This window comes from Ostrea edulis, chromosome 6 (assembly GCF_947568905.1).
Source record: "Ostrea edulis chromosome 6, xbOstEdul1.1, whole genome shotgun sequence".
Taxonomy (NCBI): Eukaryota; Metazoa; Mollusca; class Bivalvia; order Ostreida; family Ostreidae; genus Ostrea; species Ostrea edulis.
Window position 1 is genome coordinate 20,942,564 of NC_079169.1, and position 12,473 is coordinate 20,955,036.

The window sequence follows — 12,473 nt, forward strand, 5'->3', positions numbered from 1 at the left end:
TGCATTGTGACGTCACATCTAATTGTGATGTGTTTTCTTTCAAACCAAACAATAACAGCCATTTTCCTTGAATTGTAAACACTGACGGTTTCAAAGCCGACACGCTGATTGGCTGATAAAAAAGTTCATCTGAACATGACCCCTAATCGGGTTATGTCAGATCTTCTTACACAGAGTATACGGCACGGATCTAAGAAGTCTGATTTTAATTAGATTGCCATTAGTATATTCCACAAAAAAGTAGAAATAGAATTTGAAAAAATGAAATTTATTAAATGATCATAAGTGATGCTGTAGCATGAAAAAAAAAAAACCCAAACACAAATGATTCTGTTGAACACTTGATCATGAAGAATGCATGATCGTTAACACACGTTATTTGCATGATTTTATATGATAGACTTGTGAACAATGATTTATGTACCATATGCTCTATTGGCTGTACACCTGTGCTTGGGTAGAGGTCATGGGCATTCCTGTCGTAGTTATAAGAGAAAGTACGATTCTGTTTTAATTAACATGAACCCCATTGATATACATGTAGTTCATCATTCTGGGAGGTTCTGACATATGTACAGCAGTGCTGCACTTCTTCACACGTACATTTTAACCCATCTGGCAAGCTCTGTTGTCTCCCGACAACAAATCCAGGCCTGCTTCATTATATGTATGGCTTGAGATTAAGTGAGATGAAACTTGCTGCACATCTTTCTAGAGATCCAAAGGTCTGTCACTGTTGTCCCCCTTCTGCAATTGTTGTTGCCATTTTTCTGCACCGATATGAATCCTTCATTTGGCTTTCCCTTTTTACAAAGGAATTAATAGGTTCCAATTTGTGGGAAATTTATTTCTCTATTGCTAGGGAACATTACATATTGTAAGGAAATGAATTTCCCAATACCGTAACGGCATTTTAGGGAAAATCCTTGCATTTGATATATGCACTTGCTAAATGCATAATATACCCAATTGTATTTTGAAAGAATGCCAGTGTATTTATCCCAAACTATATGTACAGTCATATACAATATACTTCTAACTGTTACTTAATCACCACATGTATTGTTAAGTTTGTTGTTTTACGTCTCATTTGAGAATTTTTCGCTCATGTAGAAATGTCATCGGCTTAAGTGAGGTGCCACTAATTCTGACCTATGTATGGTGCTTGAGGCTGTAGCAGTGAGGTTCTTTATTATGTCCGTGCCTATACTGTGACACAGGACCTCAGTTTAACACTGCTGATGACAGATCGGGGGGGGGGGGGGGGGGGGGGGGGGGGGGGGGGCAAGGGCAAATCCAAGTAATACCTGGCTTGGATTTCTTTAAAAAATCTCAAAACTAAGTTTGAGTTTTCTTTTATATGAGCTGTCAAAATTGTAGTAAAATCTCAGACTTAAATCGAGGATTCGACTTAGATTTTGTAAACCCAGGCCTGGTACCCCCAAGTTGTGCATCAAGCACCTTACCTACTACAACTTACTGCAACCTGTCGCTTGGTGAAATGTTTCGATCTTGTCAATCGTTTTGACACGTATTAATTCTCATCAGGACAGGAGACAGGTAGGGTTGTTATAATTTTTACGTTAGGTTTTTATGCTTCAAATTAATGTCATTTTGTTGATTATAAATGCAAATTTTACATGATTTATTATACCCACATTGCGGAGGGTACAATATTTTTGACCTGTCAGTCAGTCTGTCAGTCCCTTTATCGTCAGCACAACTCCTCTGAGACTGCTCAAAAGAATTTCATGAAACTTTTAGTTAATAAGGACACACTGAATCGATGTGCATATTCTCAGGAAATTCTGATTCAATAATTTTTATGAGAGTTATGCCCCTTTTGAACTTAGAATTTCAAGCCTGTCGGTCCTTTTGCTGTTGATTCAGAAATATGCAAGAACAAGGCCATAAATTAACCTTCAATTTGGAGGAGGCAGGAAATTAGGCGGGGGTCTGGGGGCCGCCCAGGCCCCCAGACGCTGAGCACATTTTGTGCACACTGAACACGTTTCGTGCAAAATCCTTGATTCTAGGGCCTTCTAAGATGTTACTTGACTAACTCATTCTAAAAGAAAGATTTGGAATGCTTTTTAAGGGAGGTATCATGTTCTTAGTTATTGGAAACAACATAAATTCTAATGAACTTTAAATTTAAATTTTTTTTGGCTCAAGAGTTGGAGGAGGCAGCTGCCTCCTCCGCCTCCATGTAATTTACGGCCCTGAAGAATTGTGACTTTTTTTATCAAAGAGTATAGTGACCATTTGCAGGGCTCTATTTGCCCACCAAACTTGACATTTTATGGTTTTGTTTCAATATTTAGTGAATTTAAAAGTACAAGAATCCCAATGCAACTCAGTTGTTATTATCAGTTTGATCATAATTGGAATTATGGCGCCACAAATACGACATTTTGCAACTAATTTTTGATATGGCTATTTTTCACAGTTTTTCTTTCAGAACACATTAAGCACTGGCTTGGACAAACTCTATGATCAAACTTTACAGGTATATACAAATATATGTGAGAGAAAAATTCTGTTTGTCCAAAAGCTGTGCTCTTATGTATTTAGAAAGAAAAACGTTCACAAAAATGAGCATTTAAACCTAATTTGATTCAAATTGAGAAATTGTGTCACTTTAGGTGTTACTCCAAATGACTGTAAGTATCAGAGACAAATAATTTGACAATATATTGGATATGATCTCCTGTTAGAAATAAAGGAGGATTTAGTCTTCCTCTAAATCTTTAGAATTTTGAGTTCTATGAGAGCCAGAAAGGCTGTTAAAAGTTCTAGTCTGTGTCAACAAATGCCTATACATTAATTGTTATGTCTTTATCATTTTGACAAATAGCTTATCTCACGGATGGTTTTCTTTTCTTTTAACAGGTAGATAATGTATATATTAGATACATTTCTGGTTGAGATAAACTATAAGCCACACTGTCAAACAGGAAGTAACTTAAATATGTGAATTTATGACAGGTAAATTAGAGTATGTGCAGGGACATATCTCAATTGTTTAGATCATGTTTTACCGAGCAGTCATAAAAGCCTTATAATTACATCTTGCCCTAAGACTTTATTTACATCTATGACATACTTCCTGTCAGTTGATTAAGTAGTAAACTATTTCAAGAGGAGTTATTTGACTGTGCTTGAACATTGTACGATAGTGATGTGGATAAACTTGCATAATTTTTTTATGTTGTAGAACAAGAGATCTTCTAAAGACATGGAAACCATAACTGAGAGCAATATGATGACAGATTCCCAGAGTCAAGGTCACACCACTGATACCCAGAATTCCAAGAATCCTGTCATCCTGACAGCAGAGGAGCATGAAGAGCCAGTGGTAATGAGAAGAGCCTCCACTAGAGGGAGCAGCAGTAGCATGGATGATATTGTCACAGACGACAAGCTTGGTCCATTTGCTGGTCAGTGCTAAGTCCATTTAAACTTTTAGTTTCCATTTAAAAAGGGTCTCAAGAAAATTATGTCCAAATAGCTGGTACTAAAAAAGCATAGAGATAAAAGTTACACAGAACATATTTATTGGAAAATTTGAAATTTGCAGAGGTGACCTTTGACCATTGAATGTGTGTTAATTTTTACCCTTTACAGAAGATATGTTAGTCTTTGCCAGAAATTGATTATTTCCCAGCTAACTGTCAACTGTAGCTTAAAAGGTTTATTTTGTTTGCTCAATAAGAATTCCTGTCTGCATTTTCCCTCTTCCATTAGTTTTCTTTCAAGATGTATACTTCACTTTTATATCAAAATCTTGTACAAAAATATTTCGGAGAGTCAAATAAAATATGAATTTCATATATATTATTTAAAATGCATATATTATTTGGAAGTGAAAATGTTTTGACATAGAATTTAGGAAAGATTAGATCATTTAGGGATTATTTCTAATTGCTGGGCATTATGGGGAAAGTGAAACAATTTCATACCAACAATAGTGTAAGACTACTCAGGGTAGATGCATATCATTTGATTTGATTTGCTTATTATTATTTTTAAAATATCTTCTTTTCATAAACAACAATCATGAAAAATTTGTGTTTTGGTTTGAAATTGGTAGCCATTTTGTTTTATGTTGCCATTGACAACTGATCTGCTTCTTTAGCAAGCTCTCTAATCCAGGACCATGCTAACTGTAAGTTTTCCTAAGCACTCATCTCTGTTCAAGTCTTTTTCAAAAGTACACTGTGTGTATTTTTGAAATGGTTGTTGTGATTGTCTGTTTATAGTTGTTTGTGATGCCAAAAGATGAATTTCTTCTGAATCGGATTCTTAAATATGTCTTGATCATTTTGCACTAGTATTGCAAATGGTATGATGTTAGTTCATACTCTTTCAGGAATTTTGTGAGTTACCTACGTATTCTGTTAGTGTAGTAAAGACTACTGTGTATTATAACCATGCCCATGTATCATGTAGATTTATGACAGAATGAAAATTTGCATGTGCAAGCATTTTGGATGTATGTAAAAAAAAAAAAAATTAGTTGTATACATATTTTCCTTTGCAAATGAACAAGACATCGCAGAATTGATATGAATGGCTACCAAGCAAAGGTTGTGTCTTTTAAAAAAAAAGGTCCTGGTAATATTAATATTTCTAAGTCGATTGTTAATTTCTGCAGGCAAATTATTTAATTACATTTTTCCTAAACAGTTGGCATTCTTGATGCTTTTGGAAGTACACATATAACTTTGCATGTATAAAGTAATTCACAGGATATCAATGGAATCTTAATTTTCTATTGGTTGAATGAATAGGATTATATTTTCATTGAACAGCCAATGAATATCAATCATATCAAATGATGTTAGCTAATCTGATATATGATGAATTGAACTTGGAGATTGTCATGTTGGATGGACTATGATTAAGAGGTACCTATTGATTTTGGAGAATTTTCTAAATTTATGGCAGAGAAGGAGTATGATTCATATTTCTTTCAAGGATAGATCAATATATGTGGGACATAAACCAAGATATGGCAATTAATTAGAATATTTCTTCAGTGTTGTCGGTGTTTGCCAACTGCTTAGGAGGGGTAAAGCAAATTTACAGAAAAACATCAATATCCTGTAATGCAGATGCACCACAATTAGAATTCTTAGTGTTGCCAGCAAAATGTAGTGGTTGCATTACTGGCGCCACTTGTCCAGTGATTATCTGTCCTTGGCATTCATCCGTCTTACTAGGTGGATTAAAAAATTGTGTCATACTTTTAAAATATATTGTACCTATGTTTCTTGGAGACTTTGGTTTTTACAGATCTTTTAACTGATAGTTCTTAAGCTTAATTAAGTCCCTTCTTTAACATGGCTTTTTTGGTCACCTGAGTCACTCGGGTGACCTTTTGCAATTGGACTGAGTCCATGCATTTTGCATTAACAATTGAACAATTTTAATTTCTTGATAACTACCCTTCCCATTCTTTGCAAATTTGGTATTTAAAGCATCTTTGGAAAAAGGTGGACATAAATTGTAATTTTCAGAATAGGATATCTGCAGCCCCAGGGCCTTAAGGGTGGAGCAAACACTGCCAAAACTTGACCAAAGTTTTGAAAATCTTCTCTGCATGCAACCACACATCTTTAAGAAAATTTTATTGCATATACATGTAGTCATGTAGGCTAGAAAGGCCTCTACGGAAAAAGTTGGTGCTGCAATTGACAGAATCACTGCTTAATTATATCTCTATTGTTTTAGTGTGAATTCTTCTTCTCTTCTTCTTCCGCATCATCTCCCGCTTCTCATACAAAGTTTGTCCGGGCCATAACATTTTTGTCTCTTGTCATATGCCTTTGAGAAAGGTCAAATAATAGAAATTTTGGGCAATTTTTTTTTGGTCCATCAGACCTTAACTTTTTTGTCTTTTGACATTGGCCTTTGGTATTTGGTATGTGAGTGTACCATGATAAAGCAGTGTGTCATGTGCTATTTTTTTAAACCTTTTTTTGTAAAGGTCGTATGATAGAATTTTTGGGGCATTTTTGTTGTCTGGACCATAAGTTTTTTGTCTTTTGACATAGGCCTTTGATATTTGGTATGTTGATATACCATATTAAGACAGTGTGTCCTGTGTCATTCTTGATGGCCTTTGACCTTGACCTTCTGTGTAAAGGTCAAATAATATAATTTTGAGGCATATTTGTTGTACGGACCAATACTTTTTTGTCTTTTGACATGGACCTTTGATATTTGGTAAGTTTGTAAGTCTAATTTACTATCATATGTTCACAACACCGTTCCTTGGTTGAAGCACATATAGGTGACTGTTACGTACCATAACTCTTAATTAGCCGAGTTGCGTAGCAAATCTCGGCTTTTAAATTGGTGAAGGATGGGCGTCCAGTTGGGCGGGTGGGCGACGTCCACAATTAGCTTGTCCGATCTCTAACTTTCATACTTTTTGGTGCATCTTTGTGAGACTTACATAGCATAATCACATCCAAAAGAGGAAGGTTCCCATTTATTTTGAGGTCAAAGGTCAAGGTCACTTTGTCACTAAATACCATAGATTTGAGCTTGTCCGGTCTCTAACTTTCATACTACTTGGTGCGTCTTTGTCAGACTTGCATATTTTGATCACATCCAAAAGAGGAAGGTTCCTATTTATTTTGAGGTCAAAAGGTCAAGGTGTTTTTTTCCCCACTATATACTGTAGATTTGAGCTTGCCTCTAAATTTATACATGTACATGCTGGTGCATGTTTATCAGACTTCAAATCCTGATGACATTCAAGATTCATGTTGCTTTTGAAATCCAAAGGTCAAGGTCATTATCACACTAAATACCTATTGTGGCCATTCAAATCTTCATACTTATAAATACGTACATGTTTTTACTTCGTGAATGGAAGCGTGCATAATTTTCCAAACTGCAACTTGGCCATGCACATCTTTGATGCGTTTTAGCGATTTTTTCCACTTTAATTTGGATCCCTGAAAAACTATGGAGAAAGGAAGGGGAGACATCAGTTTTATTGTGCTGAAACAATTCTTAATTTTAATTGTGACTTCAAGTATACAAACATAGGTATGCATCATGTACATGTATTTGCAGATGTGCATATCATGTACCCTAGTGGTGCACTTTATTAGTTGTGTGAAGATGGATCGGTCCTTTCTGTACATATCATCCTGTCATGTCATTGATCCCCAATAGGACATGATTTCCAAAATGATTTCTGTGATAATTAATGGCTGCTATAGAGAGCTGAGGAGCATTTGGTAATCTATTATCAAAATGGAAATTGCATGAATGACCTCTAATTGATTGAGACATTGTTTTATGACAGCCAGAATCTGTTGCTGTAATAAACATTGTGATTAAAAATATGCATGACGTTGAAGATGCAGATGTTTTGAACATTACATTAATTAGCCAATATATTGCCAACTTAATTGTGTATTCAAGCTGCAGCACTATCCCATTTGTATGAAAACTTGATCTTTTGATCTCTACTAATGGTTGTTACAGTGTTGTGACCCACTGTGTTTGTGCATGTCATTAAAGCTAAGCAGGAGTTATGTAATCTGCTGCAGATGTTGCCAGTTAAAGGGGGAGGTCTAGCCCCAGCAGATAAGAAAAGCCCATTTAATGAACAGAAATGAAGAGAAATTGGGCAGAAAATAGAAAGCTGCTTGTAGTCTGATACAGAATGCGGTGTGTATTGCTGGATTCTCATTGTCAACATCTCTGTGTGTTTTGTATGTGTTTGGGAAACTAATCTAATTACTGTACAGATGCTCATGTAGTGGCACTTTGTTAGACAAAGATATCCTTGGGTATTATCACTGATTCAAATAGAAAAGTATTTTATCAAGTTTAGAGTTTGGTAGGTCTTCTTTCAGAAGAATTTTATCTTGAAGATGTTAAAAAAGTGTAAGGTTGTTGTTTACAAAAAACCAAGACCACCATCTTGCTGCAAGTGAGTCTTTTGAAAAGTTTATGTATGATTTAGTACAGGTATTGTTTGTTGTTCATTCAGGAAAACAAAAGTTCAGTACTGAGAGCTTGTCATATAATGATATTCAAAACCGATATCTTGAATACCATGGATATGTCAAAGGGATTTGGAAGTCCCAGCCGCTTATTCTTTAAGTATTTTACCCTCACTATCTTGAATCCTCGGATACGGAGAAGTTTTTTCTTGGTCCCATCGAGTTTGAGATGACGAAGTTTGACTGTACTATAGATTACTAGTAATAGACTTGTCAAAAATGTGTTCAATAATATAGGGTTATTGAACTTATATTGAATGTGTTCAATAATATAGGGTTATTGAACTTATATTGAATGTGTTCAATAATATAGGGTTATTGAACTTATATTGAATGTGTTCAATAATATAGGGTTATTGAACTTATATTGGTGAAAATTGGCACAAGTTGACTGTAAAAATGCACGAGCTTGCGAGGAATATTTTTCCAGAAGAAGTAGTTTGAATGGTGCTTTATTTTAGGGTGGATTTTCATTGCGCAATTTTGATTCATATGAATGGAAATATTGGCACTTGGGGGTGGGGGGGGGGGGGTGTATGCATTTTTTTTTTTTTAGATTTAACAGTTCTGTTGGGATGTAATTTCATGGGTATGATTTCTTGACATTGAAACATATGTATGAAATCTAATGATACCACAATATTCAACATATCCGATAAAGCTGACACTTCTGTTGCAGCAAACTTACTCAATATGCTGTATAGATTCCTTATTTTACGCATTAGTACTTGATATGGTGAAATTACTTGTATACATCAAATTGCACGAACATTGATTCATGTGTAGTCTGTTGATCAAGAGTTCTTGTATGTTAATATATTTTAGCAACAGAAAATTAAAAACGAGTAATTCAACGTTTCGAGTTATGCCTCTCTTTTCGCGAAATTACACGATAATAAATTCCGCACATATATCAAGGAATCTACAGTATGTTGGATCTTAATTGTATTATTGAGAGTTTTCAGATTGGTGATATTGTACACACGGAGAAAATACAACAGAAGAGACTGCGATTTTAAATTTGCATGGGTGGTATCGTGCTGAGAATTCTGTTTTGAAGTTCCTTTGCTGTCTCATATTGTACCTCCTCCCACATAGTGCCCATTCTAGGGAGGTATTTGATATACATTATGGGACGTTATATTTACACCTGCAGGCATCTGAATTCTACCCATGTTTCCATTATTTTATCATCATTGCCTTTTTAAGGGAGTTATTGATTGGCCTGGCCAGATAACGTTCATAATCTTGTGGCAGAAGGAGGTCGTCTTACACCAGACATAAATACTGCTCTAGCTAGCTCTTAAGTCATTCATATGTCAGGAAAATTGACAGCCAGTATTGATAGGTTATTATAGGCTGAGACAATTTATATGTGTATAAAGATTGTCCACTTGTATTGGGGTACACCTAAAGTAGAATGTTACTGTGAATATTGGGTGGCATGGTCCGAGTTTACGGAGGAATTGACATGGTGTGATTTAACGGAGGAATTGGTTTGGTCTGATTTTACAGAAGAATTTGATGTGAATCGGTGTACTCTCACACTTAAGGTTTGTAAAGTATTTGTAGGATTTATATCAATATTCAGAGAAAATTCACAGGATTCTAGAGAGATAGTCCACAGAAAAGCAGTTGGTAAGATGTAGAAATAAACTATGTGTCTGCTTTAAGCTCATCAATACTTTCAATTAATCTAGACTGGAATTTATAAATGTTGATACAAATAAAAAATAGGAAAGGAAAACATTGCACTCAGATTGCTACTAATTATCTCAGTGATATTCGCAACTAATGTCAAGACGACTTTCATTTAAAAAAAATTATATCACATTACAAATAGGATAAAGATCAGTTCATTTTAAACAGGTGTCATACAGATTGATAATCTGGCCTAATCCAATTAATGTCTTAAAGTTCTCTGAAGAGGGTTTTAAGGAACTTGTAAATGTAAACAGTAGGCCACTTGATATCTGTGTGGAATCAATGGGGGCAATGTTGTGACTGGGATATAAAATCGAACTGAATAGAGCTCATTTCAGATACAACACAACTGTGAAGAGTGTGAAAGTAAAACCTTTAAACAGAAATTGAAAGACATGTATAGTTTGTATATATTGAATGAGGTTACAATTGGTGGAACTGAATACACACATTTTGTAGAGGTTAGTATGGGTTAGAGAAGGTAAAGTGAGGGACTAGTTATTCTTTTCTTCAGGGAATAAATGCCAGTACATGTTGTTAACAATAGGTAAAATTACAAGCCCTGCTTTTCTTAGGATTGAGTTGATGCTTTACTCCAGAGAGCACTTCAGTGTTTATACACAGATGATATGTAATATGTAGGCCAAACTTTTACACCAGTGGATTTATAATTAGGAAGCTAAGCCTGTTACTTTTCTTATGTGAAACATCAGAACGTGGGTGAATATTACTTTTATTATTGTATCATGCATGTATTACAAGTAAATGTATTTTTTTTAGTTTTCTTTATTAGGCTAATGTACCAGTACTTGATTCTAAAGTATCTTTAAACAGTCTCGATCTACTTGCACTTACACATCCTGGAAAGTTGTATATGTATAATATTGCTCCGTAATTTGTTGTCACAGTAGGCCAGCCTTTCAGAAAAAAGTCGTGAGTAGATATCTGGAAATGGTAGTTTGAATTGTGAGTTGGTGAATCCTTGGTGAGTAAGTACTTGAGCCCAGATTAACAAAGGTGATTGTGCTTGGTTCTTGTATCAGGAGAGGTCATTGTGGTTGTATTGACCAGTCCAGGACCAGTGACTTTGTTTGTGATTTGTTTTGTCAAAGGTTTGAGGAGGATTAAAAGTTCAGCAGTAAATACAGATAAGTCACAGACAGACAGAGCTGCACATGTTGTGGTGTATTGCAAAAAAGGATAGGATCATATTGCACGTGTCTTCCTGAAGGAAGTTGTGCAATGCATGTGTTCATTACAGGATATAACCCTGTGTACTAAGTTCTGAAAGCTAAAATTGTCATGTACTGAACATCATAGGAGTGGCCATAATTACTTCTGTGAGAAAAATACTTTTTTTTTTCAATTGGATTGATAACTATATTTGGAATGAGGGAAGTTTGAGGGGGCCATCAGAACCGAGCACATGCAGTCTTAAACCAACATACAGGTAGGGACGAAGGATAGAAAAATTAGTTTGGGGTTAAATGGATTGTACTTAGGGGATGGAGGTTATATTCAGGGATGCTATTTAACCTTACATTTTTATGCCCCCTTATTGGAGATTGGAAGGCATATTGTTTCTTTCCTGTCCATCTGTCCAAAACTTTTAACTATGCTCATCACTTTTGAATGATAAGTGATAGGGTTCTCATGTTTCACATGTGTATGCATTCTTTGTGACAATACCTTTCTTGTGGTACCAACGTTTTGGACCTTATGATCTACATGTATGACCTTGGAGTTTGACCTTATAATTTTAAGAATCGTTGATCTAAGCAATATCTTCTGAGCTAGGGTTTTCAGATTCCAGAAGACGAGACCTTTCAGGGATTTTTTGCTGCCATCAGGGGCACGTTTCACAAACACATATTGTTTCTCTTTCAGCAGTTAAAATTGCATTTGTGCTTGAACTCCTGAGGTAATAAAAAAAAAATCGAGGAAATATTACCAAATGCATAATCTCAGTTCTCAAATTATTTCTATCATTGTTACAATTAGAACTGAATTAAAATATCAGATCAATTCTTCATAGAACAGTTCAAAAGCTTCTATGTGGTTATACAGACATGTACTTTTAGATAGGGTACCCTGCATGGATGAATTTAACTGAAACCAGACATACATGCAGTGCACTGAATATGAATAGTGAAAATTGTTATTGGCATAGAATTTTTATTATATAACAAGGGACTCAAAAATGATCAATTGATAGAAAAAAAAATTGTTTTAGCTAGTAAGGAGATTTTAATAGATTTGAAACAACAAATTAATGTTTAAATAGCTTTACTGCATAATTACACTGAAATAGCTAGCTTAAACAATGACTACTAAATTGTTATGGATAAGACAAGTCTTTTTTAAAAAGAAAATAAATATAAGTTTATATGTCAAATTGAAAGGTTATTTGCCCATCACAGTGTTTTATTGAAAAATAAACACAATGAAATGTTTAAAGGTTTAATTATTACTGACAAAATATTAATTAATTGGTATCATATAATTTAGCTGGGGATTTGTCTGTAAGAGGGAAGATTGCAATTATATGTGTGCATTAAAAGAGCATGCAGGCAGTCAACTCATTGACAGATATTGTTGAGCAGGTGAGAACATTGGATATATGAGTGAAAAGTGCACTAAGGTTCTTCGTTGCAGGGCAGCACAGTAGATTAGAGGTGTTGTAGTATGAACTGCTGCTTGTGTGAAGTTAATTACTGCTTAGGGTGTAGGTGGGAT

The 12,473-nt window shown here is 35.0% G+C and overlaps 1 protein-coding gene across 13 annotated transcripts in view; it reads left to right on the forward strand.

Moving 5' to 3' along the window:
- Positions 1 to 12,473, forward strand: part of LOC125683020 (ankyrin repeat and sterile alpha motif domain-containing protein 1B-like) — a 92,675-nt gene that overhangs the window by 33,155 nt on the left and 47,047 nt on the right. For 7 of the 13 annotated variants that reach the window (XM_056142060.1, XM_056142062.1, XM_056142066.1 and 4 more), the window contains exons 13-14: positions 3,218 to 3,440; positions 4,139 to 4,168. In XM_056142060.1, the coding sequence (XP_055998035.1) occupies positions 3,218 to 3,440; positions 4,139 to 4,168 (253 nt within the window). The remainder of the gene's footprint in view (positions 1 to 3,217; positions 3,441 to 4,138; positions 4,169 to 12,473) is intronic. The other 6 variants (XM_056142067.1, XM_056142068.1, XM_056142071.1 and 3 more) reach the window with 1 other exon arrangement.